Source organism: Anarrhichthys ocellatus, unplaced genomic scaffold (assembly GCF_004355925.1).
Source record: "Anarrhichthys ocellatus isolate YVR2014 unplaced genomic scaffold, GSC_Weel_1.0 scaffold1, whole genome shotgun sequence".
In the NCBI taxonomy this organism is placed as follows: Eukaryota; Metazoa; Chordata; class Actinopteri; order Perciformes; family Anarhichadidae; genus Anarrhichthys; species Anarrhichthys ocellatus.
In genome coordinates this window covers 6,996,663-7,018,139 of record NW_022280031.1, presented here as the reverse complement: position 1 = coordinate 7,018,139, position 21,477 = coordinate 6,996,663, and the positions used below count along the sequence as shown (strand labels likewise).

Sequence of the window (21,477 nt, the reverse complement as noted above, 5' to 3'; positions counted from 1 at the left end):
ACACTCTTTGATGTAGTTGCGCAGGTACATCGCTTTGGGAGTGTATGTTTCATCACACGGCGTATCCCGGAAAAAGTGATCGCTCGAAAATATGTCGACAGAGTTCTCACCCCGCCCACCAACGGACAAAATGATTATCTAAAACATGCGCCCTAATGCTAGAAAATTAGGGACCGTATACAATATGTTGTAGTCGTTGTAGTGTAGAAAGACGGACCACTTTTAAAAGCACAATAACTTCAGTCAACCGACTAACTTATAAAGGAGCTACTATACAATCTATAGTCGCTTTATTTGATTATTCTCAGACGAGTTAATTTCTTCTCAGCTGTCTACCTCGGTTCCCTAAACTCTATGAAGATCATCTAAATAGATGATCCCTAACTGGTTTGTGACGCGCAAGACACCTTTGGCGCGAGAGTTTGTTTAGTAATTTCTGTGTCTTTAGCTTTAGTCGTGACATCTCCGTCTGTGTGTTCGTCTGTCTACCAAGCGTACGTCTCACTTTTTAGCATTTAACATAACCTCGATATAACGCCACATACTTAAATATGGCATGTTTGTATTGTAGCGTTATTAGCTAATACCTTAGCCACAGTATAGTAGTTTGCTGTAACATGTCCCCAGTGAAGTACACTTGTTATAACGATACCTTAGCTTGTTTGCTAGTGTTGACGCTAGCTCGCTCTAACGTTAGCCATTAAAAACCTTGTTGTCCTTCATATTTCATCAGATGATGCGTAAAAAGCGACGCTCGTCTGTGGATAAAGGAGAGGGAGCGACCACGACCACTAGTAAGTGTTATGTAACGTAACATCACAACAGTTAATAACTAACCTATGTGTTAGTACAGGGTTTAAGATATCCAAATTCCCAGATGCCTGTCATTATTTACATTGAGAGTGACGTCACATTACAGGAGTATGACATAACAGGGAAACACCATATCTCACTCTCTTCATTAACTGATGGCACCTTGTCTCAATTATTGTCTTCATGGGGAGCCCAGTATTCTCGGCTGGATTCTGTTTTGTTTAAGGTCTGTTCTCTTCTCTCTATAGAGGCAAAGAAGAGTCGCACCACTGGTCGCAAAGCAAAGGAACCTGCTCCAGAGGAAACGAATGAAAGTGTGTTTGGGGTCTTTCTTCGGGAGGCAGGTGTCACCTTGAAACAAGGCGGAACATCCAATGAGATCGGTAAAAACACACTCAATCCAAGTTTCAAAACATACCAAGCCAGTGAATGAAGTTAGTTTATGATTTTTCTGGTCCTTATCTTTTCCCCCCCTAGCTGTCGACCAAGTCGTTTTCCAAAAAAGAATACAGAAACAACTACAGAAGAGTCCCAGGTACCCGGGAGTAAGTATACGCTGTACACCGTCCCTACACAAGATCAAGGGTTTTAACATGAGGCGGTTGTGTTTCACGGACATTTCTTTGCTCAGATTGTGCAGGAGTTCACCGCTGGATTGGAGTCTCACATTGAGGACCCTGAGCGCTTTAGGAACTGCCTTTTTCCATGTGTCCCACGATTGTCTGATGGAGACGCCAGGTGACTCTCATATAAACACACTCAATGCTATTAGAGGCTACGTGGGCAGAACTTATACAGAGGAGAGCTCCGGCCCAGACCAACCTTATGTCAGGAGTCTGACTGTATGGTGTGACATACTGACATGTTTTTAATCTGTGTTGCAGTAATGGCAGCTCTTTTCAGGAAAGTCTGCTACGCATGCTGTTGGGGATTGAGATGCTGCAGGTGAGATTCTTTCATATATTCTCCCTAAGACCACAGCGCACCACCCTTCACAAAGGATGTCACGCAGAAAAACGAATTCAAAATGTATTTTTCTGTGCATATTCCACTAATCCATAATCTACTTTTCTTTTTCACGCAGACCGTCATCATCAACACCTTGCTCGAGAAGCTCCCGGAATTTATGTTTGATGGGTCAGTATTTAGTTTTTTTACAGCATTTTTAACCGTTTTACACTTTTTTTTTTGCCGCTGTGTTATCTTTCTAAACGTTAACTTGTTCTGTCCCACACAGTGCTGGAGATGGAGGGCTCAGTATTCCTCACACAATCATCAACCAGTTTAAATGGCTCGACCGAGTTGTGGACAGCAAGGTAGTCATTTCTCTGATGATAGGGATGCACGTGAGAATTAAAGTCAATAGCCGTGTATTTATTTTTGCTGATCTGTTCCATTACACCTATAATCATCATCACTAATGTCTAGACGGTGAGGTCTTTATTTCAGCCCTCTTTGTGGCCGGTTATTTTGTAGGAGTTGGCGGCGAAGCTCATGGAGCTGGTGTCGGTAGCACCGGTGGAGGTTCAGCGTGACATCATCAGCAGTCTGCCAGAAATACTGGAGGACTCCCAGCACAATGATATAGCCAGAGAGCTCAAGTATGTGCAGTACATCTCTACTACACATCTGTGGTACTTGTGCTGTATGTGCTGTTTTCATCCCGGTTCTCTGTAGCTCTTTACTTCAGGAGAACACTCAGCTGACTGTCCCCATCCTGGATGCCCTCTCTAGTCTGAACCTCAGTTCCTCATTACTTACTGAGGTAGTACACACACACACACACACACACACACAGATTATATTACATGTATTTGAATGTCACTGTGTTGTTACCTGTCACTGTCTGCTCTGTCAGGTCCGTGGAGCCGTCATGGTCACTTTGGCTGCTGTGCAGCTGGAGGACCTACCTGTGGTGGTCAAGTTCATCCTGCATTCTGTCTCAGCTTCTGATGCCTATGAGGTCAGACTCAGAGTCTACGCCATTATGCATTTAGGAAACACTAGATAGTAGTTGTGCTCTTTACAGTACGTATATTTTGAAATCAAGAATGTGGCGTGTCTGCGTCCTGCGTGTAGGTGGTGTGTGATCTTCGTAAAAAGCTGGAGCTGGAGCAGTGTGTCCTCCCCGCTGTGCTGCAGGCCTCTCAGAGCCGCATAAAGAGCAAAGGACCAGCCGCGTAAGACAACACAGATTCCAAATCCCTCACAGCTATTCATCAGTATATTTAGTCAGGAACATGTTTTGAAGTAGACCAGAAGGTTCTTGGTGTAGTTGCATTCCTGAAGTTTAATGGAGTAAGTCTGTTCTTGGAGCAGGTCCGCTTCCACACCATCAGCTGGCAGCAGCCAAGACAGCGTGATGTTGACACTGGACGGCATCAAGTCAGCAGTGCGATTCCAGAAAATGATATCTGAGGCTTGGCTCAAGGTGGGAAATGAATCAGTTGACTAATACATGCTGATGCTTTTGAATGAAAGTCTTGTCAATTTCAGTGTTGCTTACTGAACGATTACTGTCGCTTTTTTAATCAGGCAATAGAGTCCGTGGACGGAGAGGAGGACCATAAGGTGAGTGTCATCTCCTTGGTTCAGGGTATCCACTAGTAAACAGTATAAATGTGTAAACAGAGCGCTTACATACCATTCTGGGCTGATGTGCCCACACATGTCTATACAATTTATTAGAATTTATTCATTTTGACTACAGTTCTGCAGTTGTTTATGAAGTCTGGACAATGATAGAAACATTTATCATACTGTACACCATCTGTCATCTTCAAAACCAATCACAAAGTTTGGACACAATGGACATTTTAACAATCAAGGACCTGTCTGAATGTGTCACATCTATGTGTGTCTGTGGGGGTGTGGATCCGTCTATCCCTGAACATGTGCTCGGCCATGTCAGGTAGTAGATCTGCTGGTGCTGTTCATCCTCCACTCCACCAATGCCAACCAGAGCCGGCGGGGGGCAGAGAGGGTGCTGAAGGGGAAAGTGAGGACTGGACTGATCCAGGAGGCTCTGCTCCAGAGGACCTTCAGGGACTACGCTCAGGTGGGTCAGTCTGCAGACGTATGTACAAGCTTGAATACAAAGACAGCAGCACGGTGCATTTTGTTTTTATATATATTATTACTATTTGAATGATTGGTTGTATTAATCAATGATGACGCTCTAGGTCATGCGAGGGTATTTCCCCTCCATCCTGGCTCTGGCTCAGAGCTTGTTGCGCTCCCCTGACCCCTGTGTGGTGCCCTTTGGTGGACACATGTACCGACACTCGTTCACAGCTTTTGACTCCTACTGCCAACAGGTGGGTTTGGAATTCATTTTAAAAAGAAATGTGCTTAAGCCTGTTTATCTGTTGTTTTTGCAGCCAAGTCATTTTAATTCCATCCTGTATGTGTTGTAGGAGGTGGTGGGCTCTTTGGTGACCCATGTGTGCAGTGGTGTGGGTGGGGAGGTGGACATGGCTCTGGAGCTGCTCTTGTGCCTTGTTACAGAAAAACCCTCAGAAATGGCCCTTTATGCAGTTTTTGTCAAGGTAAGGAGGCGATCCTTATACCTGCTATTGTATTTGCTCACCAAAGCACACTTTGAAAATGCATAAAATGATGGATCTGAGCTTTCAGGTCCTTATATATGTACATATACAAATATTTAACTATTTTTCCTCATTGTTATGAGAAACAAAACTATTCAAATAAATGTATAAATGAAATTTGAGCTGAAATGATGGATGTGCCAACAGCAGATGGTCCGTGATAGCTTTCTTACAAAGGTTTAATATTGTTGCGTTTGGTTTTAACTGAGAATTACATTTCTTTCAGGGAATCTTGGACTACATGGACAGCCTCACACCCCAGCAGATCCGCAGACTCTTCCACCTCCTGAGCAGCCTGGCCTTTGGGCAGCAGCAGCAGGGATCTCACATCCAGGTAAACATTCACGACATAATTCAGTCTTTTTTCCTTGACTACATCTCCCCCCCCCTGCTGACCTAGCTCTCTGACTCTGTTACACTCAGGATGACATGCACATAGTGGTCCGCAAACAGCTCTCCAGCACTGTGCCCAAGTACAAGCGCATTGGCATCATTGGTGCCGTCAGGATTGTAGGAAGCATGGGGGCCATCAGGTAAGAGGTGGTACTCACAGACAATAGACACGCAACACATTTTACTTCTTCATTCTGTCACTTTATCTCAGTCACGCTCTCTGCTGCCCCCCCAGGCTTAAAGGGAAGGAGTCACAGAACGGGTCGTTACCTAAGGAGACGCTCAGACAGGTACAGATGTTCTGCATTAAAACAATCAGAATGCAAAATGTGTGTGTTGCACGGATATTACAGTTTGTTATTTCTCATTAGTTTGGTTTTTCTTTAGTTTATTTTTCATTCAACATCACTTTTATTCTAGAGTCTTATGGCCAGACCTATTTCCACACTGAGGTTTAGCGCTGTGCCAGTACAGGAGAAAGGTCTGCTTGAACCCATCATAATTTGGCACAAGGAGAAAAAAAAATGCTCTGTTTGTTTGTTTATCTTTAAATCCATCACAGTTGTCTCAGGTCAGGATGCAGCAACAGTGTCCTTGCAAAATAGATAGTGGGAGGGGAGGAGAACTAGCCGGCCAATGGCTACTGTGGGCCAGACTACTTTTTTGTGGCTTACAGTTATGGTGAGTTATTGAGTTATAGCTGCAGTCCATAACTTCAAGTACATACATATAACGGTAACTTTTTATGTTCTTCAGCCCTAGATTTAGTGTTTAATAGGGGATAAGGGTATATCATATAAAACAACAAGTATCATCCAAAAGCCTGTTACTTCTTATTTTGCATTTCATTTGGCTTTATAAGTCGATAAGATGGCTTTGGTTAACATTTGTGTTTATACTTTGCCATCTTCTTCACTTTATTATAGAAAGCAGTGGTGCGTTATCAACCGGGACTTGTGAATAACTTTGATAACAAACTTTATATAACATACAATTTCTACCAAGGAGGGTTTGGGTAGGGTCAGGGGTCAGCGCACAGTGAACCGTAAGTACCTGCAGTTGACTGGTCTTTAGATATCTTCGTGTATCGCTTGTTGCAGGTGACGGCGCTGTTAGAGCTGGTGAAGTCCAGCAGTGAAAGCTCACCTGAGGCTGCAGCGCTCTACTATGATGAACTGGCCAATCTGGTGCTGAGCTCGAGCCTGGACCCACAGGTGCAGGTGTGTCTCAGACAAACACTTCCCGTGGTACAGTGTCTGACATGCATCCGACAGAAGACACAACTAAGGCATCATTAAGCATTCTGGTCGTGTTGTTCTCTAACCAACAGCAAACTATCGGAAAGAGTGTCATCGATGACTTCCAGGCGGAATTTGTGGTGGATCTCGGACCAGAAATATCCGGGTTAGTGATGGACAGCTGGCAGCATAGGAAATGACTCGTTTTAATAAACATTGATTCCTGTAACTCCTGACACGTCCGTGTGTCTCTCAGTTCCTTTCCCTTCACGCCCCGTGTGATGTACGACCTGGAGGTTCAGGGAAGCATTGTCATCAACTTACTGCCGCTACTGGCCAAAGATCTCCAGACCAAAGGAGAGCAGCAGAGTCAAACCACAAAGGCCCACAAGTCAGTCAATCTGGAGTCAATGATGTACTTCACTTGCAGTAGAGTCAGATTTGCAATTTCAGTTTATTTCGTAATATCTTACAAACGTGCAATCAACGAGATGTTGCATTTTGTTTCCTTCCTGTGTTCTGTGGGGACAGGCGAGTGTCTCCTCTCTGTCTGTCTCCATTTTTCCGCCTCCTGAGACTCTGTGAGCACAAACTGCACCAGGGAGACCTGGACGAGATCGACGGCCTGCTGGGTGAGGACGTGGAAGTTACACATTTCTCCTGAAAACCAGTTTGATCGCATCTCTATGGCTGTAAAATGATGTGTGTGTGTGTGTGTGTGTGTGTGTGTGTGTGCGCGTTTACATTTGCTGGACCACAGGCTGCCCTCTGATCCTAACGGACATGGATGTCATAGAGAAATTGGAGAGCCTGTCAAAAGCTGATCGGGAACTCTTCTGTTCTTTGCTGTTTCACGCCATCAACTGGTTCAGAGAGGTTACTGCATGGGATTTGATTTTTACAACACTTTTCTTTAAAAGTAGGTAAGACGTGACTAAAGCCTGTTCTGTGACAGGTCATAAATGCCTTCTGTGAACAAAAAGAAACCGAGATGAAGATGAAAGTGATGACCCGTCTGCAGAACATCACCTACCTTCAGTCACTGCTGCAGAGGGCTTTGGCAGGTGAGGTTTAGATCCATCAATACTGATCACCTGAAGATCTGCCCATTGTGCCACGTGGCATCAATTCTTTTAACAATGTTTCAGAAACACCCGGCTATGTTCCACCTGTTGCCAACTTTGATGGAGAAAGCCCAGATGGGGTCACACTTAGTACTGCTGCTCCTGGGAATAAGGCAAAGAAAGGTACCGGAAGATATTTTTCCACATTAATCAAAACAATTACTCAGAATAAGGAATAAATACTCACATAATTGTCTAACTCACATATGTTATTTTAGACGGCACAGGAAAGAAAAGGAAGGCCCCCGGTAAGAATTCCTCAGAGAGCAGCTCTCAGCTCGAGGAGATGACCGAAGCAGACAAAACTCAGCAGGTAAACTTTAAACCCCGCGTATTAATCTCTTATTATTATGGAGCTGCGCTAAAAAAGGGGGATTCTACTTGTGCTCAAGGAGCAGCCAGAAAAGGAGATACGGCAAGGTGTCAGTCTGGTGTCCTACCGACAGTTCTTCAGGGAGCTGGACATGGAGGTGCTTGATGTGCTGCAGTGTGGCCTGCTGTCCCGCTCACTGCTCGACTCTGAGCTGCACACCAAGGTAAGAAAGGGAATAAGAAGGCTTGTAGGGCTTTCTTCAAAACATTATTTTCATTATTATTATTTAATGTATCAAGGCTTTCAAACTTTAAAGGGTAACTTCTGTAGTTTCCCTTGTTGTTGTGTCCAGACCTCGTTCAGACTTTCAGCTCAAATCCATTTTCTAGATTGTATCCAGATACATTTATTTATTTTTTTTTTGCAAATCGGATCCAAACCACATTTGGAAGTGGTTTAAAATGCGATTCCCATCGGTCTCGTACAGATGCGTCTCTGTCCTTTTGCGAGGGTTGTGATATCACACCATCAGACACGGCCCTTCGCTGGGTTTCTGTGAGGCAGGTCTTCGCCTGTCCGTGCACATCCAACATTTTCTAAATACACAAGACAGTCGGAAGAAATGTAGAACTAAGAGGAGCTTTGAGAATGTCTGTTTGCCGTGAGGAGAAACCAGCACGAGTTGTAAAAGATCCAAACGTTTCCTCGTCACGATTCTGCATCGGCTCACGTGCAACGGTCCTTGCGGATAACCGAGGCTCATCATCGCAGTGTGTTTACCTCCTCCTCCTTTGCACCAGACAAACTCCTGGACCTATTTAAATAATAGTTGTATCCATTAGTCACTTAGACATAGAAACATGGGATATAGGATCCAGGTTGAAATACTTCAATTACCCTTTCAGATTAGGGCTGAGGTTATTCAGAGTACATCAGCTTACGTGTGTGTGTGTGTGTGTGTGTGTGTATATATATATATATATATATATATATATATATATATATATATATATGACACAGATTGTTTTGTAGTGAAATCATTGTCTATGCAGTTTTAATCTATTGCACAAATGTAAGCAGCACATGCATCAATACACAGGTTTTTGTTCTACATCTCTGATATTGTTGTGTGCTTGAGGTGCGGGAGGAGGTTCTGCTGGGTCCTGCTGAGCTGGTGTTCCTGCTGGAGGATATGCATCGCAAGCTGGAGTTCAGTCTTACAGCTGCCCCCGCCAAGAGACCTCCTTTCTTCAAGGTGCAGAAAAAAAGCTTAACTTGATAAGCACTGATCAGAGAAGTTCTGAAATAACATCTGTTTGCAATATTCATTATTGATTTCTTAGGTTTTTCTTTAATACAGGCAAATAAAATGAAGGTCTGAAGAAAGTACATCTTCTGTCCTGTCTGCCGAGACGCTTTGAGTGTCAATGATATTTTGTTCCAACTGTATAAAACTAATATGCCGGCTTATATGAGACCAAACCTAATGAGATATTTGCCTGTGCAGGGAAGGACCGATAAGAGTGTGGGCTTCTCCCATCTACAACAGAGGAGCTCCAAGGATATTGCTTCCTACTGTGTCCAGCTGCTGCCTGCCCTCTGCTCACACCTGGAGAACTGCCACAACTATTTTCAGGTGCAAAGAAATCTGTAGATATGAGTGGAGACCATACCTCTTTCTTCCAGTTGTCTAAATAAATTGTTGTGTTTGTTTACATTTGTTAATTCTTTCCCCCCAGACACTGCTGTCTGAGAACAACGGTGTTGTGGACGGGCCCGCCACAGATGTTCAGGAGCACCATCTGATGTCATCAGGCTACCAGCTGCTCCTGCAGGTCCTGAACACCACCTTCAGCTGGTGAGGAGGAGACATTGAATCTTTTAACTCTATAGAATTACAGAGTAGTAGGCCTTTGGAAGAGTCGGTGTGTCTAGCTTCTGTTTAGATGGATCTACGTCTGTGTGTGTGTGTGTTTGTCAGGTCTGGATTCAGCCAGCCAGGACAGCGGGGCTTACTGAAGAAGGCGCTGGGAGTTTTAGCTGAACGACTAAAAGAGGAAAGTGCTGATTTGACCTTGGGGCAGCTTGTGAAGTGAGTGATAAAGTTTAAGAGACATAAAACACAACATTCACACAGGGATGAGCAACTCTTAATATCACAATTTTCTAATAAAGTCTAGTGGTTTTAGTTGTGTTTTTTGCTCTGTTTAGACACGGCTTCGAGTACCTGGTGAACTTCCGCAGCACAATGCCAAGTCTCAGCACAGCCCTGTGTCTCTCCCAGCTTCTGTCCACTGTGTCAGAGAAAGGAGGCAACCCTGCTGCCTACAGAGAGCAGACTGGTCAGTCTGACACGTTGCCTCACTTAAATCAACTCATCTGCGATCAATTGGACTGTGATGATAAATGCCCGCTTTGTCTTCCAAGCTTCCCTAGCAAAACGATTCCTCAGCCAAGACTGGGTGACAGCCAGCGGAGTGAGGGAGCGAGGGAACAAATTCAATGAGGCACTTCATACTCTCCTGAGGTGTGTCTGCTTTTCAGAAATCAATTGTGCACAAAAGAAAAAAAAAGTTGCATACAAAATTGATGGAAAGTAACAAAAACTTATTTTTTAGCTTCTGTAAATCATTCACACTAATTAAATTATTAATAAGCAAAGGTCATTCATCAAAATACTTTAAATTAATTTGTATCATTTGCATCATCTCTAAAGAACCTTTTGAAGAAACATTTATTTGTCTTTTCTCCTCTCTGCAGAATCTACCTGGAGCATGTCGACGATGTCCTGAAGGCAGTGGAGGAAATAACTGTAGTGGGAATCCCCGAGCTCATCAATGCTTCAAAAGATGAGAGCTCTGCATCATGGCCCACTCTCAACAGGTAAACCACCATCACTTCATCGTGCTTAGTGGTCTCAGGGCAAAATGGAAGGCCGCTTGTGAGTTAGTGATCATACAAAAGTAGCAGATTGCAGTTGGATTGATTCATGTGCTCCTGCCATCCAGCACTCTAACTGTGATAACAGTAAATCAATACTCACATTAAAGAGTTTATTTATCCATATTTGTATTATTTATGTCGTAAATTCTTCCATTTTTTTAAGGCACACATTCCTGGTGTTCTACAAAGTGTTGATGGCAGAGCTGGAAAAGGCCATCAGGAAGATTCCTGCTGGCAAAGTCAGTGACAACACTGAGGTCAGCCATCGGGTGTTCGTACACTGTGTTCTCTGAGAATGAGTCTAGTGCCTTTTTGTGCATAACTAACTATATGTAAGTGTCTGTGTGTTTTAACTACTAAAACATGTGACCCATGTTCTCCTTCAGGCTCAGAGTGAGAAGCTGCTGACATGGACCCTGGCTGTCAAAAATCTTCATGTGCTGGTCGACCTAGTGAAGGTCTGTTGGCATCATGATCTAACGGCTGTGAATGTCTTTTGAACTGATTTATCACATTTAACCTCATCGATTTCCAGCATTCAGTCCAGTATTGGGTCATATCTTGAGTAGTTTTCGGTTTAATTAGATAAGCAATCTCATCAGTTTTATCCCATCTATTTTATGCATTTGTTAGTCTTAGGCTCATCTGCTCACGTATTTGTGCTCTAATCTCTTTCCACAGGTGTTTGATTCTAGGCCGGTGCTCAATGTGTGCCTGAAGGTGAGTTGGCTGTGAGTGCTGAGAAAGAGTTCTTTCTGCTGTGACTCTGTATTAACTGATTATAATGTTATTGCCAGTATGGCCGCCTTTTCCTGGAGTCTTTCCTGAAGTTGGGGATGCCACTACTGGACAACAGTTTCAAGAGGCACATGGTACGCATGAGATGGTGTCACCTACTACAGCTTGTAAATGTCATATCAAGCTGAACGTGGAATTGTGAAATGTTGTACAAGTATGGCCTTTGAAATGTCGACCGCCCTCTTAAATATTTGTCATGATGTAATTACTTCTGGCGGAGATAATGAAGTGCTGACATTGGGGTGACTCTGTGTGATGCTTTGCCTTTTTAAGGAGGATGTCCAGGGCCTGCTAAAATCCTTCCAGCTCAGCACCCGGCAGCTCCATCACATGTGTGGATATTCTAAGGTAGCCACAGTTCACACAGTTTTTTTAGCTCATTCATTTCTAATTGCTTTAGTTGGAGACATCTCTCTACATGTACTGGTGCCAAATCTTTCAAAATGTAATGAATATTCCTGTTAAATTAGAACTAAGTAACCCTGTCATAATGTGTTGGTGCTCAGATTCAACAGGATACAAGCCTGACCAATCACGTACCAGCCTTAAAGAAGAGCCTCGAGCTGTTTGTTTACAGAGTGAAGGCCATGCTGTCGCTCAACAACTGTCAGGAGGCATTTCGGATTGGCAACTTGAAGAATCGCAACCTGAAGGTACAACATTATTGAACTTATTGTAAGTGTCTCTGTACATGTTTGTCCACTTGCAGTAAACAAACAATATATGCTGCAGGGTGAAGAGATTCTTTCTCAGCAGTCACAAGAAAGTGATGAAGAGGAGGAGGAGGAGGAGCAACGTTCCCCGCTGCCTCAGGACCAGTCAGAGGATGAGGTACCTGCCATGTTCAGGCATTGTGTTCACATCTGATACGGGAAGAGGATTGGATGGAAAGTTTCTATTCTGTAACATTTTAGACAACATGGCCGAGAGTTTAGTCCAAACAGCAGTAACTTGACCAAGAATTCATTTAACAAAACTTATCAAAATGGTGAAAAACTATAGAGACCAACATGTATTAACAATGCAATTACAATTGACAATGTGTTTACACTCATTATACTATAACTAGTGTTAACTGTGGTGTCTTTCAAAACAACAACAACAACCTGGGAAATTTGAGAGATTCAGCGGCAAACCCAAAAATCAGGGAGTGTACGTTGTAAACAAAGGGAGAAAGAGAAAAAAACGTAATAAAACCTTTTTCATTAAACTGAACAATGAATGTAAGTAAATACAAAACAGATTAATGTGTAAATAAGCACAAAGTAGCTAAAAGGTTTTATTTGAAGGTATAAGCAGCACACAGTAATAATACTGTCAGCCAAACAACGTGCTTCCACTGCTGCTGAGTAGGTCGTTACTTTGTGAAGTTCAAACCAAACAGTTCAACAGGCAGTGGAAACTGGAAAGGGCTGATAAGATAACTGTTGGAGCTCTGTAGCACGCTAATGATTAGTGGCCGACACAGTTAACAGGGAACAGGTCTGATGTCAGTTCCGAGACCCCATGTTACGTAGTTTCTCCTCGATGCTGGTTCACGGCTTTAATTGAGCATGTTTGCCAAAGGTTTCTCATGTGCTTTTCTTTAGGCCCCGGGGACTGACTCTGAGGGAGGCAAGACAGTCAACAGAGAGGAAGATGTGGATCAAGATGATATTACAGATGACTCTGATTAACCAAACAATACACTCTTGGTTTGGAAGTGTCTTTTTACATCAACACTTTCTAAATGTATTAAATACTGCTCCTCAATGGGCAATGCGTTGATGTACTTCCACTGGTTTTATTTTCTGTTGAAGATAAAACATGTTAACAGTTTCCACATTAAGTATGGATCTATGGTTTACAGAAATGTGTTATATGCTTTTTTCAAAATAAAATAGAGATTGTTTCAGTCTGATTTGTCATTCAGTATAAATATAAGAACACTGACTGTTTTTCACTGACTAAACACTGACATAAAGAGGGACAGCACCAATAAGCTTTAGTTTGAAATGAAGGCAAGCCTATGTCTTTAACGCCTCCTGCAGACTCATTTGTAAACATGTTAATGGTGCAATGTGTTCGGGATTAAGAGCAGCAAAGACTATTTGCAATGTAAAGATTTAGTGGAGTTATGGCTACCTCAGCAGAGAATGACGTCACTCTCCCTCTGTGTGTTGTATCCAGAGATCCTGCTTGCTTTGTTGACATAGTCAGACTTGCATAAATTTGAAAGTTATTCTGCTTTTATAACTCACAATCCCAAATGCAGCCAAGAAATCTGGTTGTCAACAGGCTGGGATACTCTTCCTCCTGGTAGGAAGATGAGGAAATTAAAGAAGTGAACTACATGGATGTGGAAGGACAAATGCACAGTTTAACAGTAAGAACGTACTAACCCAAGCTATTTGGACACTAAAGTCAACATTTCTAAAGCAACTGAGTCAAATTCACAACTTAAACCTGGGCTGTACAATATTGTATAGAAAGTCTCTGTCTTGCATTATATATCACATTCCTCTCACACAATTAAGACACATCACATGATCTAATTGGGTCGGAGCTGAGCTCTAATACATTTACATGGATAATAACTTGGACTCGGTCCAACTCAGGTCCTGGTCTGAAGTCGACCAGTGAGGCCCTCTACTGCAGGGATATTCAGTTTGCTTTGCCCCGGGGGCACTCTTGTAAAATGACAAGAGGCCTGGCCCAGTTAGTAAACGCATAACACACATTCGGGGCATAGCCTAGACCCATTGGCATTTCTCATTTTGATAAACAAGCTCTATTAGTCTTTTTTGATGCTTTCGTTGCACTCAGGCCAGCTATATACATTCAAAGCACAAAAAAAAAAATCCATATCCATTGCGAATTTGAAAATATGTGGCGGGACATGATATGCTTGCAGTTGTGTATCCATCAGCTTGTTTTGGCAGTTTTCTGCCCCCTAGTGTTTAAAAATGTATTAATGCAGCTTTAAAGTTGGCCAGTCATATTAAACTGTCAGAACAGCATGCGGATTTGAACAAATCCCAGAGAGCAAAGAAAGCTATCCTCTTTGTTTTGAAACATCTATCACACTTCCGGTGTTGGGGAGGAGCCTAACTAGTAACAGAGTTATGATATTAAATGACAAAATAAATGAAAGGGTAATCCTGATTCTGTCCTAACTTGATTACAGAACATGATCTGGGTTTACAAATCCCTCAGCTCCACTGGATTCTGCTCAAACTCGTTTTGTAATTCGCTTCATATTGTGTCCTAAATGAATTTCCATAGTTTGAAGAACTTGACATAAACAGGACTTTGCAATTCTGTTTGAACAAAACCTTCAGTGTTTGAATCCCTAAACGCAGCACTGACAACTGTCTACAAGCACCGACATCCTTCAGATAAGTCCCTTACATCATTTACAGAGCACGAGAATCATAATTTATATGAATGAAAACAAAGAAAATCACCACTTTTTGTCACAGCGCTATCGTCCTTCTGCACAGCTCTTGGGCTGAACCACGGTAAAGAAAAGAGGGAATGTATTTGCCATGGATGTGTGTGCTGTACGCACCAACGATGGCTTTCGTTGATATATAGGAATCAAATGTATTGATCGATGTTTATAATGTATGTACTTCATATTTTGGCGGTGTGATTAATACATGCAAATTAATAATTTAAAAAGCGCATTCGCGTCTCCCCCTGCTATGGACGAGAATGGTCTATCCAGGAAGCGTGTCCTGTGTTTGGGGAAATACCGTAAACAAACCGTCTTTTCTGTCAACTTGACCGAGTGTTTTGTGTTTCATTTCAGGTCATTGCGACTCTGAATCCTAAATTCAACACCGTCTTTCGAATAGCCACGTTTGTTTTGGTCGTGCGAAGCTGCTCGGACCACAGTCTCGCTGTGTGTAACCCGGAGGAGGACGTGTTTTAGGCTTGACAGATATCTTTTTTTTTTTTTTTTTTGCATCTTTACGTTACCGCTTTGAGAAGAGAGAAACCATGTCTGATATAATTCTGGTGCTCCTGCTACTCGTGCTGCTGGTGTGTTTGATTGTGACAGTGGGGGGCTTACTGATATACTCGGGACTACTGAGTGACGTGATCATAAAGACTGGGCCACCTCCTGTCAGAAATGTTACCATTGCTTATAAGTTCAGAGAAGGATCGTACAAGGACTGCGGTGCAGCCTACACAGAGAGCTGCAGCATTGGGCCAAAGCTCAACACCGTCGGTGTCTTCTACGATGACCCCAAACAGGTGAGGACCCAGGACTCTAGTCTCTGGCAGTCTAACTACACAGTACACTAGACCTCGTGACATAACCACGATACACAATGTACTTTGTTTCCTGATAAGATGTTTCAGATGGTGTGATATGCTTTGTGTGACCTGGCCAGAGTCCTAAAGGCCATAGAGAGGGGTTGATGTTATGTATTCAAAACTTACATCTCCACCGTTTCAGTGGCTCTCTAATGAGTTCTGATTTAGTATGTAGTGTTTGCAACAACAGTCATTTCTTAAAGTATTGGAGATCAGAAAGTTTTATATAAATAGGACTGTAAAATAGGAACAAATCATCCAGAGGCCAAGTTGGCATCTTCAAATTGCTTCTTTTGTCCAGCTCATAGTCCAAAGCCATATATATGACAAATCATCACATTGAATAAGTTTAAACAAGCAGATGTTTTGCATTTGTGCTTTAAAATCTATAACAATTAGGAAATTGTTGCTCTTTAACTTTAATTCCATCAAATAGTCAACTAATCAACTTGTTGTTTAGCTCTAAAAAGTTGTGTAATGTTTTACAATTCCAGTGAGTTTCTGATGGGATTGTCCTGTGTTAAGGTCATTTTGGAGATTTGATATGGAAATGTAATGTGCAGTATAACTAGACTGTTTGGCTCAAGGGGTTAAGGCCTTTTGAAGGAACTCAGCCTGGATGATGAAACCAGTCAGCTGTTCAATGCCACGTTGCACTGTTGATATTTTGCCCCCTCTCGTCTGTGGTTCCAGGTCACGTAACGTTTGTCTGCTTCTGGCTCAAAGACTGTAACTAGACTCCAAACAAGAAGGGCAGACGCAGCCTCTTCACGTGTGTCTGAAGAGAGCTGATGCATGTCTGCGTGTGCCCTTATTGGTCTAATCTAAATGGGTATGAAGTTACAGTCACAATCCAGATGCAAGAAGCAAATGAATCTCCCGTTGTCATTCGGATCCTAATCCAAAAACCAAACCAAATTTCATATTAATGGGTCATTCCCCCGATGAGATCTGCAGTTGTCTTCTGCTTTCATTTCACATGCCGCTGTTCATCTCGAGTTGTGTTGTTAGTCAACAAGACGTGTGTCCACAACAGCTGCTTGTGAAACGGGAATGTTGATTGAGTTCATACGGATGCGAGAAGAGTGCTCACACATGGTAACATGTCACAAAGGCAGAATATAGCTTATTATAGCCTATCTATAGCTTACTCCGTGACTTAACAACATTATTACAATGTGGTTTGCTCTTTGATTAGCTCTTAGATTAGCTTGTTTTGCTTTGTTGTCCTGCTGACGTTTGCGTGCTGAGTTTGTTGTGGCCGGGTTCAGTTAAGCCATCTGATAAACAGTGTGCCAAGAATGTAGGAGAACTATGGTGGCCAACACGTGGAAACTCAAATGGCCCTATGTAGAGCCAGTGTTTGGTTTTGTCTATTCTGGGCTCCTGTAGAAACATTGAGACCGGCTCCATGAAGAGGACCTATAGATATAAACTTCTCATTCTAAGTTAACACAAAGATTCTTATTTTTAGGATGATTATATGCCAATAAATCCCCTGAAATGCTAAAACACAGTTCCTTTAAGTCAATTAAAGCATTGTCAATTGATTAAAGAACGTGGCACACTGGAGCACTTTGTGTTCGTCTTTCTGCTTATCCCTGCCTCTGTAGAACGCTGTCCTTCTTTTAAATAAAGGCTTTTCGTGGAAACCCTGACAGTGAGTCATACCAGTGGAAAGTTATGGCAGGAGGCTCATTGAGGATATTTTAAAACGTTTCCGTTGGTCTCAGAATTTATGGAGAGTCTGAATCACAAGGGGCCATTATAGGATGTTCAGAAGTCTCTGCAGGGCAAAAAGATGTCTATACATATCTGATGACCCGGCTCTGGGGTCTGTGTTTATTTTCAGATAGTCTGAAGATGTATGGACCTCTGACTTCCTTTATGGAGATAAATTAGACATCACAGAAATAAATAAAGTATCAAATTACTGTCATTGACTGAGTCAAAGTTTAGGAGCCCAACTTCAAATGTTCCACCAGCCTTTGGCTTCTAGAAGTGGTCAGTTAGAAAAGCTCTGTCTACTGATTCAGAGAATAAGACCCCTGTCGGTTTTCTTTGTCTGGCTTGTGACATAAGAATTTGTTGACCTTTGTTTACAAAGGCCAAGAGTCTGATTTCTCACCACCAGCCGCACATGTAAACTCAAAATGTGACAGATGCCATTTGGCTGAACTTTGGCTGAGACGTAATTTCTAGTGAATGTTATTACTTTCTTCTATATGACTCAGTCCAAAACTCTACTGCCCAATTAAGGAATAGATACGTTTTAAGGGGATTAAAAAGTAAACTCTTGTTCCTACTTTTGCATGACTTACAGTGGACCGTGCACCATGCTGTATTTAGACTTGACTCAATACTTGAGGTGGCCTCTGCATCGGGTTTAAACAGAGTTTAATGTTGTTAAGTAAGTGAGTACACTGGTACCGCAGCCTCCACCCTGCACTGAACATTATACGCCTGTTTGCTTACTGCGCACTAGATGGCAGTGTTGACATTGGTACTGAGTTGTGTGGGAGGTGGGCACGTCCTAAAAACCACATTGATCTTTATAATTAATGTATTACCATGTCATCAGTAGTGTGACTCAGCCTCTTATAATTAATTCAGTCAAAAATGGATTTCAGATCTAAGAGGCTGTGTGTTAATTGGTCACTGTGACACTACTCTAGTGGTTTTCCTGCATCACTGGTTTTCAACAAATTGCACTTATTTTGCATTCACCTTGCGTTCAAGTTTTGATATAATCCCTGTTTAATGACTACAATACAAGCCGGTATAGGAGCAGCATTCAGAATGAACCACAACAAGTGATCACATGAATCACTGGATGTGGGTAGAGCAGGCTTCTGTTCTCCTGGATAAATCAACCGTATGCTTGAAGTCAGGCGTCTCTCTGGACTCCAGAGAGTGGACTGTTTGATTTCACTGGTCTGCACTGGTAAAGGGGTGTGGTGGAGGCAACACCATTTAGCACTAAATCATGTCGTGCAAGTGTGTGTTTGCATGTATGCTTATAATTGCCACAAGTTATTATCACACAGGCCTGAGGGATTGAACAGTAGAGCAGTTTGGCTCACGGGTCAGTCGGACATTAGTCTGGCTCACCAGATATATGCTGTGGGTATGAGCCTGCCATTGCCCGTCTATTTTATCTGGCACTCTCTTCCCCTTCCACTGTCAGCGCCGTCTGTTTTGCAAGGGCAACGTCGCTGCCGTCCTGTGCTTAGCACTGAATGATTTTAATGGGCAGTGTGTAGGATACGGCGACATCTGAGGTTACAGATTATAGATTGCAATCGACTGAAACTTTTCCTGTGTGACAAGCGCCCTATCAAGAGCCAGTATTTGGTTTGTCCCTTCTGGGCTACTGTAGAAAGACGGCGGCCGGCTCTGTGAAGAAAACATACAATCTATATAATATTCTATTTTAGCCAAAAGATCCCTCTCTAACTGCTGCAGGAAATACAAACAAGCCCTATATTTAACCTATACCAGAATGAAACTGTTTGGAACCAGAGCTTTCTTTAGTGCTGACTGAGCACTTTGAAGCGCGGTGTCTCTTTGCGAGGCCTACCGGACAGTGACCCACAACACCGGGGGTTACACTTTAAACACACCTAACCATTCAACGCAGAGTTGCCTCAGGCTTTGTTGTAATGGGGCTTCGACGCGAGTATTGAACAAATCCCAGTCTGGATAAAGGACCGACTAACTCGTTGAATTCCTGGGTTGTAGCACTTTGTTATGTTGTAGAACGGCAAGGAGTAAAACAAATCCACCGGCAGAATGCTCCTGAGCAAAACTCTTGACTAAGAGTGGACAGCAGTGGGTGCTCAGAGGCCAGCGTGAGTATCGTGAACAATAAAAACCAGAGAGTGAGGGTCGTATCTTATCTTTATTATACTCATAAGACAAATCTATTTGGTCAACCACTATGCTCTCTGTAATAGAAATGATCAACGTCTGTCCATACCTGGTGGAGCTACACAGCTGCCTCTGACACTGATGACATGACGTGTCTGTATCGAGGCTAAACTAGAGCTGCGGTTTGGTTCATCTGTTGAATTTCCACTTTGTTTTAGCTTCTGAAGCAAACCCACTCGTGGCTCCCCGTGATGACAAGTATAGGAGAAAATGAAATGTCATGTGTAAACGTGTATGGGAGTGGCGATGACAGATGAGGCGAGGTGTTGAACTGCCTTGGAAGAGGGGTATAAATTTGTAGGAGTCTGACTCACCTTGAGAGCCTTGCAGTGCTCCAATTCATCAATCGGAATTTCAGATCAGAGCGCCGAGCATCGCTGCACTCCCAGTCAAATTTATTAGCATTTTACTGCCGCTTGTCTGTCGGTCGACAGCAACAACATGAAAGGGGGGGGGGGGCTTCTGGCATGGAGTTGCCTGCTTTTAAAGGTGGATATGAAATGAGAAATAAATACTCTGAAGTCTGGTCCCACAGGTCTTCAAGTCAAGATTATGCACGATTGTGGACATGCAGACTCTCCCTATAGTAAAGCACCCCATTAATGTTCATGGACATCTCTACACTGAGTGAGATACTGCAAAACGAGAAGGCAGAAATCCAGACAGAATCTATTAAATGTGGAGCTGCTTCTTTATCCCGGCACACAACTGTTGAGTCTATTTTTAGGATGCCGTTTTCATAAACTATGTAGAAAGGAAAACATTACTCAACTCAAGCTGACGCGCTACGATTAGTCAGTGGAACAAGATGGTGAAGAATGCCTTTAAATCATCTGCGCCATCAATCATGTGACACGAATCTGCTCTTCAACTAGTGTTGTGATGCGCGAGATACTGAATTGCACAGGCAAATGTTCATCAGAGCTGCTTAAAGAGAGCAAGGAGGTGGAGGAAGTCAGTCGAACATGTGTAGAGAAGGAAGTAAGCCTATGCAGAGGAGGGAGGGATCCATTCATATCTCCTTTCAGAGAAGATTATCTCCCTGCTCTGTGACATCTGGCTGGAGGAGAGCCACACTATGTCCAGCTGGCCAAGGAGTGGTGAACCAACTCAACGACTGTGGCGAAGGAAAACCGAGTCCTGCCTCCAGCAGGCTGCTCATCCATGCCAGTAATTACACATGCCAGAACTCCCAGGATGCCACGTGTAATTACCAGCTACGTCTGAGCACAGCCTAAAGGCACAGTGCTGCACATGGCGCAAGAGGCACCAAGCCTTAAAGGGCCATTGGGGCCTCATCACTGCAGATTATATATATAATATGTCCTCCTTTAAAAGGAAGGGGCCCTCAAGGAAGACATATTGATGTTTTGAATAAGTCTTCATGTTATTTTCACAATCATAACAAGCGGGGACATATTCAAGTGGCTAAATGTTACGTCAGACAGTGTGATTGTTGTTTTTTTTTCTTTTTTCTTTGTCCCCAAATAGTAAAAATGACCCTCGCTGTTCCCTTGCTGAATCTCTCCGCTTTCACTGCATTTGTTTGGGTCAGCATATACTTGCTTCACTGCAATTGCTGCTCCATTAATTTAGCAAGCAAACAGCCCATCACAGCATTACCTGTGGTCCCAGCACTGTGCAGCCCTATTAGTTTCAATTTCCCTCCCGGTGACTTTGTCTCTGCTGCTGCTGTGTCGGCCCGTCAGAGGCCGAGCGGCTTCCAATCAGCTGAGACGGGTTTATCGCTCTGACACACTGAGGCAAAAGACGTCTCTTGTTGAGATATTGCTCATCCCCGTAGTCTTCTCTTCTTCTTGCTCCGCATGTGTCAGGTTGTCTGCTGGTTCTTGGAAGTGCCATAAACACCATCTGTCTCAGTGCTCCAGATATAGTGAGAAAATGAAACCGCTGAACAGATCGAGAGCTCTCCGGCAAAGGCAGTGAGGTGCATCGTTTGTGTGATGAATTTATCCGATGCATTGGTATTGTGGGTGAAATATTTTGGGGGT

At 43.1% G+C, this 21,477-nt stretch overlaps 2 protein-coding genes across 3 annotated transcripts in view; both read left to right on the top strand.

Moving 5' to 3' along the window:
* The first annotated feature begins 172 nt into the window (after nucleotides 1-172).
* On the top strand, nucleotides 173-13,174 carry fancd2 (FA complementation group D2). Of its 2 annotated transcripts, none has more exons than XM_031855529.1 (44): nucleotides 173-494; nucleotides 734-794; nucleotides 1,062-1,196; nucleotides 1,291-1,358; nucleotides 1,445-1,551; nucleotides 1,698-1,758; nucleotides 1,898-1,950; nucleotides 2,051-2,129; nucleotides 2,290-2,414; nucleotides 2,491-2,578; nucleotides 2,672-2,776; nucleotides 2,893-2,993; nucleotides 3,133-3,244; nucleotides 3,349-3,384; nucleotides 3,725-3,871; nucleotides 3,996-4,130; nucleotides 4,230-4,361; nucleotides 4,648-4,755; nucleotides 4,845-4,954; nucleotides 5,050-5,104; nucleotides 5,915-6,034; nucleotides 6,145-6,218; nucleotides 6,309-6,443; nucleotides 6,584-6,684; nucleotides 6,813-6,928; nucleotides 7,008-7,116; nucleotides 7,201-7,299; nucleotides 7,395-7,489; nucleotides 7,575-7,712; nucleotides 8,628-8,744; nucleotides 8,997-9,125; nucleotides 9,229-9,347; nucleotides 9,471-9,581; nucleotides 9,701-9,831; nucleotides 9,917-10,016; nucleotides 10,250-10,372; nucleotides 10,596-10,689; nucleotides 10,819-10,890; nucleotides 11,114-11,152; nucleotides 11,230-11,304; nucleotides 11,504-11,578; nucleotides 11,737-11,883; nucleotides 11,963-12,061; nucleotides 12,820-13,174. In XM_031855529.1, the coding sequence occupies exons 2-44, from the start codon at nucleotides 734-736 to the stop codon at nucleotides 12,904-12,906; spliced, it is 4,323 nt and encodes a 1,440-aa protein (XP_031711389.1). In that variant the 5' UTR covers nucleotides 173-494; the 3' UTR covers nucleotides 12,907-13,174. The 2 variants fall into 2 exon arrangements, with proteins under 2 accessions (XP_031711389.1, XP_031711379.1); XM_031855519.1 differs by having other exon boundaries at nucleotides 7,569-7,712.
* Nucleotides 13,175-14,946: 1,772 nt separating this feature from the next.
* The window catches only part of tex264a (testis expressed 264, ER-phagy receptor a), a 52,200-nt gene continuing 45,669 nt past the window's right edge, over nucleotides 14,947-21,477 (top strand). Inside the window, exon 1 of the mRNA XM_031850186.1 lies at nucleotides 14,947-15,472. Within this exon, the coding sequence (XP_031706046.1) occupies nucleotides 15,215-15,472 (258 nt within the window). The 5' untranslated portion in view covers nucleotides 14,947-15,214. The remainder of the gene's footprint in view (nucleotides 15,473-21,477) is intronic.

What these genes read in the sequence shown, in the direction of transcription:
- fancd2 (XM_031855519.1), top strand. Translation starts at nt 734, where the DNA reads ATGATGCGTAAAAAGCGACGCTCGTCTGTGGATAAAGGAGAGGGAGCG. An exon ending in AAGAGCAAAGGACCAGCCGC is followed by an intron (nt 2,994 to 3,132) that starts GTAAGACAACAC and finishes TTCTTGGAGCAG; the next exon opens with GTCCGCTTCCACACCATCAG. An exon ending in TGCTCAATGTGTGCCTGAAG is followed by an intron (nt 11,153 to 11,229) that starts GTGAGTTGGCTG and finishes TGTTATTGCCAG; the next exon opens with TATGGCCGCCTTTTCCTGGA.